The sequence below is a fragment of the Vulpes lagopus genome, chromosome 6 (genome assembly GCF_018345385.1).
Source record: "Vulpes lagopus strain Blue_001 chromosome 6, ASM1834538v1, whole genome shotgun sequence".
Lineage (NCBI taxonomy): Eukaryota > Metazoa > Chordata > Mammalia > Carnivora > Canidae > Vulpes > Vulpes lagopus.
This window is the reverse complement of record NC_054829.1, coordinates 102,266,011-102,282,324: the sequence shown is the minus strand read 5'-3', so window position 1 is coordinate 102,282,324 and position 16,314 is coordinate 102,266,011. Positions and strand designations below refer to the sequence as shown.

Here is a 16,314-nt window from a genome sequence, read left to right as displayed (position 1 = left end):
TCCACGCAGGGAGCCCGACGTGGGACTCGATCCCGGGTCTCCAGGACCACAGCCCGGGCTGCAGGCGGCGCTAAACCTCTGGCCACCCGGGCTGCGCACAATCACTCAACACTGAATCATTATAATCAGGATAATGTTGTGCTAGTGAACAGTGAGCGCACGAGCGGAGGCACGGATGCACGTCTGCGGTCATACGTGGCCGCGAGCTCCTCGGCGGTGCCGGGCGTTCTCTGGCTCAGCCTTGAACCCTGGCCCCGCTTGGGCACAGGGCACCCCGCCGCGCGGTCACCAGGGGACCCCCGGGAGGGCGGGCGGGCGGGGCTCCCCATCCGAGCCCGGGGCGGGAGTGACGGCTCCGGCCAGTAGGGGGCGCCGGCGCGCGGCCGGGCCAGGGTCCCCCAGCGCCGCCCTGCGCGGAGCCCGACGGCCGCGGACGCCATGCGCGCGCTGCTGCCGCTCCTGCGCGCCGGCTGGGGCTGGGGCTGGGGCTGGGGCTGGCGCGCGGGGCCCCCCGCTGCCGCCCGCGCGCCCCGGGGAGCGCGCGCAGGGCCTGGCCCGCACCGCGCCATGGCCTCCTACCGCACGGAGGAGCGCGGCCAGCCCCGCTCCCCCGGGTACCGCCTCTTCTTCCGTAAGTAGCTCGCGGGGGCCCCCGGCGGGCGGCGCGCAGGGGAGGGCGGGGTGGGGCCTGGGCCGCCCGGGCGGCCTCCTCGCTCCTTCCCCGGCCCCGCGGGGGTGGCGGAGCGGCCGAGGCCACCTCCGCGCCGCGGGGGCGCCCCATCCCCCGCCCTGCTGCGGCGCGGGGCTCCCGGAAGACAGCCGCGGCCCCCCGCGCCTCCCCCCGGGCCCCGCAGCCCCGCGGCTGCCGCGTGCAGCGCGCGTCCTGGGGGCGCGGGCGCGCGGGCGCGGGCGGGGGCGGGGGCGCGGGCGGGGGCGCGGGCGGGGGCGCGCGGGCGGGGGCGGGGGCGCGGGCGGGGGCGCGCGGGCGGGGGCGGGGGCGCGGGCGGGGGCGCGCGGGCGGGGGCGGGGGCGGGGGGCGCGGGCGGGGGGCTCCCGCGAGGGATCCGCTCCCAGAAGCTGGGCTCTGCGGTCCCGTGTTTGCACGCGCTGTGCGACCTCGCTGGCTGCGGGCTGCGCGCCCCCGTCCTCTCACGGGCGCGCCCCAGAGGGCGAAGCCAAGTGCGGGGCGCCGCGGTGGCCGCCCGAGGCCGGAGAGGACCCAGGTCGCCGTCATTTATTCTCATTTTTCTTTGCACCCACATATTTCACTGTGTGTAGGCGACAATACCCAGATTGGAAGACTTGCTTTCGTGCCTCACTGATTTCCGAGCCCTGAAGGGAGTAGTACCTTTTTTTAAAAAAAAAAAAAAAAAAAAAAAAAAAAAGATTTTATTTATTCATGAAAGACACACAGAGAGAGAGAGAGGCAGGCTCCACGCAGGGAGCCCGATGCAGGACTCGATCCCGGGACCTGGGGATCACGACCTCAGCCAAAGGCAGACGCTCAACCACTGAACGACCCAGGCGTCCCCCCCCCCCCACCTTTTTTTTTTTCCTGTAAAATCTTTTCTTGCCTTAATTCCCATCTTTTAGGAGCACCAGCTTTGGAGGCTTTCAGAGCGAAGCTCGAATCCTGAAGTTTTCAGCTCTCAGCTCTGTGATGTGACCCAGCGACCCCGGACGAGTTTCTTAACCTGCCACACCTTGATTTTTTTTTTTTTTTCTTATCTGCAAAACAGGGCTGTAAGAATTTCATGATAACGCGTCTAGAAAGTGATGAGTCAGTGCCTGTAATACCAATTATATTACAGGTGATTAGTCAGAGCGTCCACAATATAAATTATACTACAGGTATTATAAGTAATACCTGCAATCATTCCTGATACCTGTGATTTATAAAATGCTTGACGTTTCTTACATGAACTTAGGATCGAAGAGTAGTATTTTATGGGAGAGAAAACTGAGATAGTATAGCTTTGCGATTATGAATGCAACTGATGCTAAAATAACCAGGGTCTTCAAAATTGATTGCTGTTTCCCTCTATGGTGCATATTCTTTCCCATTCTTGTCCAGTCCGGACTCATCAGGTGGTGCAGAGGAACCCTTATCAAGACGTCCCAAATTCTGAATGGAATGTGTTCCAGTAGGTTATGTATGGTGTGATGATTTGAATGTGGTTTTGGAATATAGGTGAGGTTTGGTAGGAGTGAGATCCCAGGCGAGGACCAAGAAAGATTTCTTGAGGCATCTTTGGTCCAAAATGGTGGTTTTCATGAAAGCACGGAGAGGGACCCTGGGGCAGGAAGGACTGCTGTCCTGGGCTTTGAGGGGTAGCTGATTGTGTATCTGGGAGTTGGGGGAGGTAAGGAAAGGGAAGTTTCAAAAGGATTTTCATATGCTAAAGAGGACCTAGAAGATCCTGGAGCTCTTGCCATAGTCAAGTTAAGGTTGTTTTTCTCTCTAGTAAATCATTACATTAAGACTGTAGGGAGTTTCCTTCTGGAATTTAGGTAAGGATGCTTTTTTCTTGTAAATCACTAAGGCATTTTGTAAATTGTGGGAGACTCCCGTCTCTAGGACTATAATAGCCCTAAGTTAACTATTTGTTTTTCCTTTCCTTTAGCTTTAGGACTTCCAGGAGTGCCTGAGGAATGTCACGCACGGGTGGGGTAGGGGTGGGGGTGGAGAAGGGGGGCTGCAGGGTGTGAGCTTCTGCTTTGTCCTCAGCTAGCCTTTTGTTCCCCATCAATTTGGGGCACAGTTTCCTATAGAAAGAGTGTTGTGAAATGGTAGTTAGGTTGTTAGCTCGTCTAAACGCATAACATGGGGAAAATATTCTAGATTTGCAATAAGTACAGCAATAATGGATGAAGAAAGTAAATATTTATGAAGCGTGCTAGATACTGTTGGACACGGCACTAAGGAGATTTATGGGCCCTGCTCTCGAGAGAGCCATAATATCAATATAAATAATTAAGGAAAAATATGTAAACACTAAAAAATATTTTACTTGAATGTTAATAAGAAAAACAGTCTTGAGGAGCCTGGGGCATATGGCCTAGTTGACATTGCACTGGCTTTGAAATGACAACTCCTAGGCCTTCATCCTGACTTTGCCATGAACTCTGTGTTATTTGGGCAGGTAATTCCCTCATTTCTTGGTTTTTGTTTGTTTGTTTTACCTGTAAAATAATGCAGTAGACCTAGCAGTGATCTTCAAGGTCCTTCTCAGTGCCAATTATCCTCGAAAGCCCTGGGGCAGGGCTTCTCTTAGGGCATTTCCAAGGCTATATTGGCCTTTCACTGTGGTTTGTTTCTCTAGCTACAAGTGTACTTAGACGATTTTTAAGTAACTAGAATGCCAAAAGTGCCTTTTTTTTTTTTCACTGAGGATAAATGATAGAAAAGAGAAGGTTTTACTGAAGCAAATGGTAAGAATTAGAAGAGTGTGGTTTGGGGGAGGGGCCAGGAGGTGAGCTACTAATTGGAAGGGATGTCACATTAAGCAGTTCCTGATCTAAACCGCCAGGGGGCACGCTTGGCTTGGGGCTGTTTACTGCTTGCTGGCAGGGGAGGACGAAGTGAAAGGAAGCCCCTTTAAGGTAAAAGAGTAAGAGGAAAACTGAACAAATAGTTTCGTATAAAAATGGTCTCAAATTGGATATTTTGAACTTTGGCAAAATGTCCTGCATGTAGACGCACGCAGGACTAGGGTGTAGTTCTACAGGACTTGAAAGAAAAACCTGGGCAGCCCGGGTGGCTCCGTGGTTTAGCGCCGCCTCCAGCCCAGGGCGTGATCCTGGAGACCCGGGATCGAGTCCCACGTCCGGCTCCCTGCATGGAGCCTGCTTCTCCCTCTGCCTGTGTCTCTGCCTCTCTCTCTCTCCCAATGTATTTCTCATGAATAAATAAGTAGAATCTTAAAAAGAAAAACCTGAATGTAGCACAACTTGGCTGAAAAGTGTTACTCAGCTTATTACAGTGGAATCTTTTCCCACATTTCCAAATATATCCCAGTTCTCTGAAATACCGGTACACTCAGAGGTAGACCATTTTGAGCTTCATTTCTGTAAATGGTTTCTCTATACTGCCACTCAGAAGAACCAGAATAAATGATAGGTTTAATACTTTTTCCCCCCCGGTTTTACTTGGTGTTGGAGTTTGTAGAAACAGTATTGAAGTGAGACAGGATGATAGAGGGGAAAGAGTGTCCTGGCAGGAATCATCAGATCTCCTTGGTACCAGCCTTGGCCATTTATTAACTTCCTTTGTGGCCTTGACTGAGTCATTTATCTGTATCTCAATTTTATTAAACCATGGAAAGAGGAGATTGGACTAGATGGTCATTTTCCAAAGTGTGTTGAGTTGAGCAAAAACATACCATAGAATATTATTAGGTTTTCTTTAAACACAGTCCTTCATGGTATTTGAGAAATGAGTAGAACACTTCCCATTTTATCACCTTCTTAGAGAGTCACAATGTGCATAATAAACTATGCATATAAAAATTATGCACAATGTGCATAATTTCCCAGAATTTTCTGGGAAATCCTGATACAAAGTAACTTGTCCTAAACGTTTGAACTCCAGAGCCCTTATCTCTCAGAACATTTGTTAATATCTTAGTGACTCTAGAGTTTCATGCAATTCAGTTGAGGAAGTGCTGGGTGAGATGATTTCTGAAACTTTTAAAAAACAAGTGTATCAAAGAGTTTTAGACTAATAGTCAAAACACTTAGATGGTAGGCCTAGCTTGATTGTCTTGGGCATCACTTGACATCCCTCAGCTCAATTTCTTCATCTGCAAAATAGGGATAGCACTACTAATGTAGAATTGCTGTGGCAGTTAAATGAGATCAAGTGTGTAAGATTTATCAGTGTCTCACACATGGCACATAGTAAATATTTAATAAATGTCATTTCTTTTTTCCTTTTGACTTCAAGACAGACCAAAGGTCTTGTCATATTATGTGAAGGGTAAAAATAATGGGAGAGAAGCAGACTCTCTTCTGAGCATGGAGCCCCTTGCAGGGCTCGATCTCACAACCCCGAAAACATGACCTCAGCTGAATATAAGAGTCAGTTGCTCAACCCACTGAGCCACCCAGGTGCCCCCCACCCCATCTCAGTTTTAATGGATACTGCCCTGCAGTCTTCTGAATTGTGAAATCATAATGAAGTTAGACTTGTTTATATAGGACCAAAGGCGGTACTGCATGTCAGTATTACTTTGATAGTCTGTATGTCCTTGTTTGTTTTCTTAATAACTTGAAAATTCATGGGGGCACCTGGGTGGCTCAATACATTGGGTCTCTGACTCTTGATAATGTTGATACTGGCTCAGGCCATGCATGATCTCAGGGTCTTGAGATGGAGACCCTGCATCAGGTTCCATGCAGAGCATGGAGATTGCTGAAGATTGTCTCTCTCTCCCTCTGCCCCCTCTTCCCCCACTTTCCCTGTCTCACTTTAAAAAAAAAAAAAAAAGAACACTTTTTTTTTGCGTTTTTCTCAAAAAAAATGAGTTGAAGCTATGCTTTTCATAGTTCGCATTTTTGTTACATAGTGTAGGTGACTGGTTCACTTAGAGACACTGTGCTGTAGGTAATTCATGTTGCTTTTATTTGGAATGAGAATGAATCCTATAGTTCTTTAAAATGAATTTGTTGTATCATTCATAATGTATGCTTAAGTTGAAATTACTATAGGTTTTCTTTTTTTGAGTACATCATTTGAGTAGTAGGTGATGGAATCTGCCATTGAATGTACCATACATTTGGATGTAATAAAATTTCCTGAGAATAATCCATACAATATGTGTTTGAGTCTAAAGTGTATGAATTCCTGTAACGTTTTTTTAAGTTGACTCATATCACAGAATTTGAATTATATATATAGAACATAATGGTTATTATGTGAACATTGAAAAATTATTTGTATTTATTTGGTGTTTGTCATTGTTAAGGCTCTAGTGAGAATCTCTATAAATGGTTTTAGTAATGATATGCAGTAGTATGATGGTATTTGGCATACATGTAGCTGTTTGGTGTATATACATATTATCAAATGCAAGTTTTGCACTCCATTCAATTTTCTCACTTGCTACTACCATTAATAAACTTTCATCCTAATACAACTTGCTGTTATGAGAGAAAAATACAGATAATTTGCAAAATAATAGAATAAAATCTCATTTTAGTCTAGTTGAAGGGAAAGTCTTGACACTGTTTAGCCATGTCCAGTGTATATAGATGGGCCTGAAAGAATTAATTAGTTTATTATTTTTGACAAAGTGAAATACTGAGACAAGATGGTAAGGGTGACTACAATTGTTTGCTCTTCCTTCTAGTGAATATCCTATTATAGTGATAGTAAGTGAATAAAAAAGGATAATCCTGAAACAACAAATAAGGAGGACTCATCAGAGCTGGAGATTTCAAAATATTTATAGAATTTGATGAACAGTCGGAGATGCAGTTATTGATGAAACTGTGGAGGAAGTACCACCTTAAGTATATGTGCTGAAAGGTCTGTAGTATAAGAAGAAGCCAAACTGCTTTGCATAACCTCAGAGTGGTTGTGGGCTTGTTGATGTCAGATAGGAGAGAGGAGGATGAGAGTGGGATGTGGTGCTTTAGGGGGGGGGGGGGGTAGTTAATGTAACTTTTATTATGGAATAGCATGCAGATGTTTATCATGCAGGTTTGGCGTTTGTGGAATGGGCTGGTTTCTTCTACAGAAATTGAAGAAAGAGGAAAGTAGACGCCCAATAGTGGTGTTGCTCCAGCAGAGCTCTCTGCATTCTCACTTAGGAAACCTCCCAGTGGAATAGCCAACTTCTTACCCATATGTCTCCTTGGGAAGCTGACCCTTCAATAAGCTTTTCCCATGTACACGTCAGTTTTTCTAGTGTAATCTTAAATATCAACCAAATTGTCAAGGATCACCTTTAGTCAGGTTTTCACTACTACTCTACCAAACTGCTTTTGTCAAAATGCAACTTCCACGTGACAAAGAAAATGATCAGTTCTAAGTTCTTATCTTACGTGAATTATCAGCAGAACCTTTCACAGTCATCACTTTGTCTTCCTTGAAACATTTTTTTTTTTTTTGTCTCTGGGACAGCACTCTTTTATTTTGATGGCTTCTCCAGCAGTCTCCTTTTCTGGATCCTCTTACTTCTGAACTCAACTTTTGAAATGCCCCACAGTTCAGTACTTAGCCCACATATCTGTTTATTCTCTAAGACAGAAGTTGGCTAATGTTTTCTGTAAAGGGCCCTGATAGTGAATAGTAGGCTTTGAAGGCTGTAGGGTCTCTGCCACAACTACTTAGCTCTGCCTTTGTAGCACAACAGTAACCAGAGAGAATAAAAGTATGAATGTGGCTTTTGTTCCAAGGAAACTGTATTTACACAAATAAAAACAGGCCATGGACCAAAGTTTGCTGTCCATAGCTATTGCTCTAAGTGATGCCTTTCAGTCCCATAGCTTTAGATACCATCTGTGCCTCCCAGATTTGTAACAGCCCCAATCTCTTCTTGCACTCAAGATTTACACATCCAATAAACATATTGTCTTCCCACCTAAATGTCTCAGAGACAACTCAAGGTTACCATGTACAAAACTGATTCTTTTTTTTTTTTTTTTTAAGATTTATTTATCTATTTATGATAGAGAGAGAGAGAGAGAGGCAGAGACACAGGAGGAGGGAGAAGCAGGCTCCATGCCGGGAGCCCGATGTGGGACTTGAACCCAGGATTCCAGGATCGTGCCCTGGGCCAAAGGCAGGCACTAAACCGCTGAGCCACCCAGGGATCCCCCTACAAAACTGATTCTTCTCCACACTCACTTGTTTCTGTTCTCAACTTCTGCAGTCAGTAACTTAGCAATCCTTCCTGGTGCCTTTCTTATCTTAACCCCACTTCTGGCTTAGTAGTTTCTCCTTCAGCTATGCTTTTGAAATACATTCAGGAGATAGTCACTTCTCTCTACTTCCCATCCTTGCCACTTTATCCATCTTTCACTTGACCAATTGTCGTAGCCTCCTGATTCTTCCCCTGCTGCCATCTTGTCCCCCTGTAGACTGCTTTCCACACAGGAGTTACCTTGATCCTTTTAAAATTTTTTTTTTTTTTAATTTTTATTTATGATAGTCACAGAGAGAGAGAGAGAGAGGCAGAGACACAGGCAGAGGGAGAAGCAGGCTCCAAGCACCGGGAGCCCGATGTGGGATTCGATCCCGGGTCTCCAGGATCGCGCCCTGGGCCAAAGGCAGGCGCCAAACCGCTGCGCCACCCAGGGATCCCGATCCTTTTAAAATGTAAGTTAGATTGTGTCCAGGCTCTGCTCAAACCCCAGTGGCTTTTCATTTTGCTCAAAATAAATTTTAAATATTCACCACAGTATACAAAGTCCTGTGTGATCTAATACTGGGCTTCCTCTCTGAATTCTTTGCTTACCACTCTTCCTTTTGATTGGTGTGCTCCAGCCATCCTGGCCTCTGCAGTGTTCCTCCCTGATATCTGCTTGACCTGCTTCCCTACTTTATTTAGGTCTGTACTGAAATATTACCTATCAGGGAGATCTTCCCTGTCCTTTCCATTTAAATTTTGTCCCTTCCCTTATTCGTTCCTTTCTTGCCTTCATTTGTTTTCCTTTATGGGGCTTATTGTATCCAGTATAGTAAGAATATAGTCCTATTCATTGCTTCTATACCTGCCTCTCCTACTAGAATATAAGTTCCGTAAGAATAGGGAATTTGTATACCCAGGACTTACGTGTCCAGTAAATAACATGTGAATGAATTTGAGGAAATTTTATCAATAGTTAAAAAAAAAAAAAAAGAAAGTAGAAAGAAGAGAATTTGAATTTTAAAAAGTCCGATGAGTGTCTCTGAGATTTTAGAAACTCTTGTATCCATTAAAGAGGAAGAGGAAGCTATGAGGAAATCATAATCACAGACATACTAAAATATTGTTATTGTAAAGACAAATAACTCAGTAGAAGGTATAGTGGGACAAATGGTGTTCTTTTGTTTTAAGCCACCGAGTTTGTGATCATTTGTTATGGCACTCCTGGAAAACTAATACAGGAAAGTTAGAATATAAGGTAAATCTATCAGAAAATATAACACAATGCCAAAGAGACAGAAAAAGGAGGTAGAAAGAGGAGACATGGAGATTTAATGTAGGAAGTCCAATATTGGACTAATATGAGTGCCAGAAGGAATGGAGAGTTCATTACCAAAGAGCTAGTAGAAGAGATCTAAGAATTCTGGGATCTCAGTCTTCTGAGTCCCAGACACATTATAAAAATCTCAGAAAACTGAGGCTTTTATAAAGAATATCCTGAAAGCCCTAGGGCATGGGGCAGGAGAGAGAGAGAGAGAACAGGTCACGTGAAAGGGAATGAGAATCAAACTGGATTTGACTTACAAGCACAGATGAATGCTTAATGACTGGAGTAGTGCCTTCGAGTTTTGAGAGAAAAATAATGTTCTTCCTAGAATTTGCCCAGGCAACCATCAATCTAGGGTGAAGACCAAATAAGGACATTTCAGACATTTAAGGACTTGGGAAATTTACCTTATATGCATCCTTTCATACAGAATGTAAGTTAGGGATGTGCTCCTGCAAAACAACTAAGTAAACCAAAAAGGATGAATGTATGGGATCTAGAAAACAGATCTAAGCTGGAGACCAAAGAAACAAAGTCTTAGGATGCCAAAAAAATCCAGTCCATATTGCAGCTAGAGGATAGAGATTTCCAAAGGGAGCTGTTTGTGTAAAGAGAGAATTCCATAGTCTGTGGAATCTGTGAGACATTTGAATAATTTATAGTTATGATTATGACTGACAATGAAGGAAACATAATTAGAAGCACAAGTCAAAACAGAAGCTGAACAGGAGAGGAAATTTAATTAAAACATTGTACTTGGCCAAAACTCAATACATAGATAATGCTTCTCAAAGTTACTTCAGTGTAAGAAGTATTTGTGGGTGCTTGTTAAAAATCTAGTTATCCAGATTTCTTAAGATTCTGATTCCCTAGATATATGGAAGGTCCAGAGACCTGTTTAGCAAACACTCCAGGTTTTTCCTATCCTTAGAAAAAAATTGGAAATATACTAATAGGAAGAGCATAGAAAATTCAGTATGATTATAGAATATCAACCTTGAAATTAAAAAATAAAAGTGAAGAAGATAAAAATTCAGAGAGAGAAGGATGAAGGGAATGAGGTAAAAAAGCCAGTTGGTAGGGTCAAATATAGTGTGTTTGGTGGAATAAGGAATAAAGCTCTAAAGTACTAAGATTAGAAAATTTAAGAGGAATAGGTTGGGGGTCAAATGAACTAATAAACTTATCTCTTAGAATTGGAATCAGTAGATAATTTTAAAAATTGATAAGGTAAAAACTAATGATAGAAACATTATTTGGAGTTATGTAGATAATCACTAGACCTAAAGTTAAAAATTTTGCTCTGAGAGTGAATCTGGATTGGAGAGAGGTGGAGACAGAGTTTTTTTTTTAACTATGAACATAAATTGCTTTGTTTAAACAGCAAACGAGCAATTTTAAAAAGCAAATTGGTAGCAACAGCTTGGTTCAAATCTAAAGAAACAACCAGTCTGAGCTTCAAATAATGAAGTTCTAACTCAGGATTTATCACTGATTTATTTTGAGGCTCTGAGAAAGGGCTGTCTATACTGTGTGCTTTATAGTCTGTCAACTTTACAAAGTGGCACACATTACTCCAATGCTTGCTACATGTATCACATCTCTCTGTCTATGGCTCATATGTATAATATATATTACCCTTTTCATTTTATAGACGGTCAGGATAGATGGCACCTATCTTTAAATCTACCTTTAGATAGTCTCAATATTCTATATGGAGCATGCTAGTATACAAATAGCACTGACCCTAGAAAACTTTAATGGGTTCTAATCCTTCCTTTCGGCATTAGGTCAATGATTAGCTTCCTGATTATGCCAAGAGGACTCCTTTGTCTTTCCACTTACTGGATGATGCTGATGTGGATGATGTAGTGCATGCCCTGTCTTGGCTATGGGCATAGCTCACTTTTTAGCACTTTTGTATTCCGACATCTAATACACTACCTTTTACAAACTAAATTACATATTGCTTGATTGAAAAAAATTGAGAAAATTAAGTTCCAGAGAAACTGAGTGACTTTATCAAGCTCAGTAACTAGAAGTCAGGTTCTTGGTCTCTGTATTCATTGCTCTGTGTGAGTTTTTGGTATATTGCCCATCAAAGTATTCTCATTATCTGACATCTAAAGCCATATTTTATTTTTGCGGATGTGATTCTTTCTATTCTTTTTTCTTCATTTGTTTATTTTGTGATCCAAATGGCTTCTAGTAGGTATTAGTTATCTGAGTCGGACCATTCTCTTGCTAATACTCTTAATTTTCCAAGATGCCAGTCAGATAACAACTTAAACCCATGTATTGGCATTACCATAGTATTTGAATATCATGTTTAGATCCTGGTTTAAAGAGATAGATACCTCAGCACATTTCATAGATCTTTAGCTTTTAGTGATCACAACTTAGGCTGGTCCTATTTTTTCCTCAGGCTGGAGTAACATGGCTTTCATCTTAATAAGTTTGTTGGGGCTTGTGTCCAGTTAACAAGAGCATTGGATCTTTAGAGAAATTTAACAGCAAATCAGTGTGCTGGAGGTATCATTTACTCTTAATTACAAAGGCTTCCCAGCTATTATGTCAAATTTCTTATATTTCCTCAATTTTAATAATGAAGTTCCCTGGTTTGTGCAACTTTCTGAATTCTTAAAGCTGAGATTATTGTTAATTCCCATCACAGTGATAGGTCTCAAAAGTAATAGTTGACAAAACCTTCCAAAAGATTGTATTTTCCTCAAAACTACCTTACCTTTGTGACGTAAAGCTAAGAAAAGAATCACAGATTGGTAATTGTTCATTGGAACAAGAGCTTATTACATTTATACTTTTATACATATTTTAATCTCTTTTTTTTGCTTTGTATTTATTTATTTTTAATATTATATACAATAAAATTCAGTCTTTTTTTGTAAACAGTTCTGAGTTTTGATAGAATATAGATTGTTTAAACACCATCATCACAATCAAGGTACAGAACAATTCATCACTCCAAAACCGTTTCCATATGGTCTCTCTTTAGTCACCTTTAACCTCTACCCTCAACCCCTGGCAATCACAGACCTGCTCTTTGTGCCTATACTTATGCCTTTTCTAACAGGTCATCCAAATGGAATTAAGTCTAGCTTTTTCCACATGGCATAATGCATTTTAGATTTATCCATTTTGTTGTGTATATTGATAGTTCATTCTTTTTTATTGGGCACTAATATATCATTTGTTGTGCAAAACACCATTCTATGGTTGTAGCAGAGTTCACTTATCCATTAACTGTTTATACATTTAGTTTGCTTCCAGTTTTTGGTGATTTTAAATAAAGCCACCTATAAATATTCACTTAGAGGTTTTCCTGGAACATTAGTTCATTTCTCTTGGTCAAATACTTAGCAGTAGGATTTCTGGATCAAATGTTTAACTTTATCAGAAACTGCCAAAGTATTTTCCAAAGGGACTGTATCATTTTCAATTCCCACTGCCATATTTTAATAGAAAATAAATGTTACCCATTTAAGTACTGTGTTACTTATAGAAAAGTAAATAATCATGAAACACACTGATCATTCTGTTTCTTGTGCTCATAGATGATTTCAAATTCAGGCAGAGATTTTGAAGTTTGATCTGATATGCAAAAGGTTATTTTTAAAGGTGCATCTTTTTTTTTTTAACTAATGAAAAAGAACTTTGTAGATCATAGCAAGGTTATATATACTTTGCCACGTGTGTGCTCCTTCTCATCTTTATCCTACCTTGTGAATGGGTCCTTCAGAAGTTACCTTGTTGCTAGAGTGGAAAAGAAAAGTTTCATGAACTGTTTGGAGGGAAAAATGAAACAGTAGTAGAAATATATTTATTGAATGTCTACTAAGTGCTGGGTACTTTCTGGATGCCGGGGACCCAGTACAGAGTATAACAGAACAAACAAAAGCAAACAACAAAACACCTTCTTTCAAGGTGTATTACTAAAATAAGTGCTAAGGAAAACCTACAGAGCATGAGAAGAAGAAATACAGTTTTGGTGAAGCCAGAGCCATTAAATTATATGCTTTAATTTTAGTGGGTTGAAGCATGGCTTGTTTTTGTTTAAACTTTATTTTGAAATAATTTTTGATTTGGCAAAGTTGCAAAGATAGTACAGAATTCCAGTGTATCTATCTCTTACCAAAACTTTCCCTAATATTAACGTTTCTCATTTCCAATGTATATTTGTTAAAAGAAACCGACATTGATACCTACTGTTCACTCCAGATTTTAGTTGGAAATCACTCGTTTGCCCACTGATGTCATTTTTCTGTTCCAGGATCCAGTTCAAGGTACCACATTACACTTAGTCATATTTCCTTCCTCCCCTCCAGTCTAACAATTACTCAGTATTTCCTTGTTTGTTTTATGAGCTTGAGATTTTTGAAGAGTAACTATTTGCTATGGTGTAGAATGTCCCTAAGGTGTCTGCTGTCTTTCTTATGATGAGATGGGTTATGGGTTTTGGGGGGAAATACAGCAGAAATGGAGTACCCTTCTCATCACAGCATATCAAGAGGTACATGCTATCAATGTGATTTTTCACTGGTGATGGTAACCTTGATCATTTGGCTAAGGATGCTGTTTGCCAAAGTTCTCTATTGTAATATTACTGTTTCCCCCTTTCCATGTTCTGTTCTTTGGAAGTGAGTCATTAAGTCCAGTCCATATGCAGAGAGAGCAGGGTAAGCTCTACTTTTTGGAGGGTGGACAGATATGTGTGTGTGTGTGTGTGTGTGTGTATCTCGGAATTTTTCTATAAGGAAGGTTTGTCTCTTCCCCTTTATTTATTTATTTATGCATTTATTTGTGTTAGAGTGGTCTTATGTGTATTTTATACTTTGGCTTATAATCAAATATTAATCTGTTGCTCAGTTTTTACATCTTTGGCCTTTGGGATCTCTTATACATTGGCTCCATTTCCTTTTGACATACCACCAACCTTTTGTTTCTTTCAGCACTTGTTTGCTTGCTGGTACTACAGGATCCATCAAGTTTATCTTGTGTATTCTTTGTCCCAGCCTTCTTTAAGAAGTCCCTAGTTCTTTTTTATTGGAGAATGGTATTTGGAAACCAAGATTTGGGTGCTTGAGGTGTACTCATTGCTAATGGGCTGTCAGCCAGTCCATGTTTATTTTGTTAAAATATTTTTAAAGTCTGAATTTGAAAATTATACCAAAGAGGTAACAGGCCAGAAATAAAACATAACCTGACTTAGGAAATTATAAACTGAAAAAATTTTATGGCTATATTAAGCCCAGCTTTTGGAAAGAGATGCATTCCAATAAAAGTGCATATTAAGTTGTTTTATTTTGTTTAAATAATATATGCTATTAGAAGTATTTAAAATATGCAATGAAGATAAGATAGTTTCTATTATTAAAGTTCATTTTTGTTTTAAGCTTACCTTAATATAAGCATTCTTATCACTGAGTGGGAACAAGTGATTTGTTTCTTTTCTTTTAATTGGGTAGGATCTTTACATCTTTGTTCATGTGAATTGTAGACAGAAACTGGGAATTCTCCTGTTAGGTTTCTCCTCAGAAAAATTGAGATCAGTTTTAATCCAATCGCTTATTAATGAATTTCTTTTCAAAAGTGAGATTTTTTATATTTGGGTGTTAGTTTTAGACATTTTCTGCTTTGGATGTTTTAAGCTACAGAGATTAAATACAATTGACCCTTGAACAATACAGGGTTAGGGGCGACTTCAATTGTACACAGACAATTGAAGGTCTGTGTAAACCTTTAAAAACTTCACTGCTAATAACTTAGGTTGACCAGTAGCCTTACTAGTAACATAAACAGTCAATTAACAGAGATTTTTGTATAAACCTTTAAAAACTTCACTGCTAATAACTTAGGTTGACCAGTAGCCTTACTAGTAACATAAACAGTCAATTAACAGAGATTTTTGTATGCTATATGTATCATATACTGTATTCTTACAGTAAAGTAAGCTAGAGAGGGCAGCCCTGGTGGCTTAGCGGTTTAGCGCCACCTTCAGCCCAGGGCATGATCCTGGAGACCCGGATGGAGTCCCATGTCAGGCTCCCTGCATGGAGCCAGCTTCTCCCTCTGCCTGTCTCTCTCTCTCTCTCTCTAATAAATAAATAAAATCTTAAAAAAAAAGATTTTATTAAGCTAGAGAAAAGAAAATATTAAGAAAATCATAAGGGAGAGAAAATATATTTGCAGTACTACATTGTATCTAAAAAAGTATATAAGTGGACTTATGTATTTCAAACTTACACTTGTAGTATTTAAAAAAAAAGTTTGTATAAGTGGACTTATGTATTTCAAACTTACACTGTTGAAGAGTCAACTGTACATTGCTTTGGCAAACCAAAATGTTTATTGGTATGTATTATTTTTGGTCATCCTATCGGGGCAAATTTTAAAAGTTGAATTAAACTTTAAATTGGGAGTTTAGATTAATTTGAAAAATCTTTAATAGCTTTTTTAAAAAGTTTAAAAATGGATAAGGATATAATTGTTCTGAAGAGTGGAATAGTCTATTGCTTTAATTCTGTATTTTTATTTTTGTTTTTTCCCTTTGCAGAGAATGTAGCTGGTCACTACATTTCCCCCTTTCATGATATTCCTCTGAAGGTGGACTCAACAGAGGTATTGTCTTAACTTGTTTTGGGGGTGAAAATATATAATTCTAATATCACAAAATGCTTTTTGGAAGCATCTTGAAACGAAAGAATGTGGTTGGAAGTCAAGAAGGACAACAGTTATAATAGGATAGTAAGTCTCCTTCATGAATTAGAATTAGTATGGGAATAGGATCCTTACAGGAGGAAGATATGGAACTCTGATGTAGGATTTGTGCTGCCTTCCAGCCCTTCAAAGGACTGGACTGTCAATATGATGGCAATAGAATGATAGTGAAAATTTATTAAATGCTCATGGTGGGCTTATCCAAACAGTGTACTGAGAGCTTGACTTGCATTTTCTGAGTATGGCTAGGGCTACAGTTATAACCCTTATTTTGTTAATGAGGTTCGGTACTTTGCCCATGGTCACAAATCTGTTGTCTGTTGTGGGAGGTAGAATATGAATTTAGGTGGTGCTCTAACTCCAAAGGTGGTATTCTTAATTGCTCTTCTGTAATCCTTC

General features: G+C 40.7%; 1 protein-coding gene across 2 annotated transcripts in view; it reads left to right on the top strand.

The window, feature by feature from the left end:
- Positions 1-391: 391 nt before the first annotated feature.
- The window catches only part of PPA2 (inorganic pyrophosphatase 2), an 82,056-nt gene continuing 66,133 nt past the window's right edge, over positions 392-16,314 (top strand). Inside the window, exons 1-2 of one of the 2 annotated variants that reach the window (XM_041759035.1) lie at positions 392-631; positions 15,752-15,816. In XM_041759035.1, coding sequence (XP_041614969.1) covers positions 439-631; positions 15,752-15,816 — 258 coding nt within the window. In that variant the 5' untranslated portion in view covers positions 392-438. The remainder of the gene's footprint in view (positions 632-15,751; positions 15,817-16,314) is intronic. The other variant, XM_041759034.1, reaches the window with a different exon arrangement.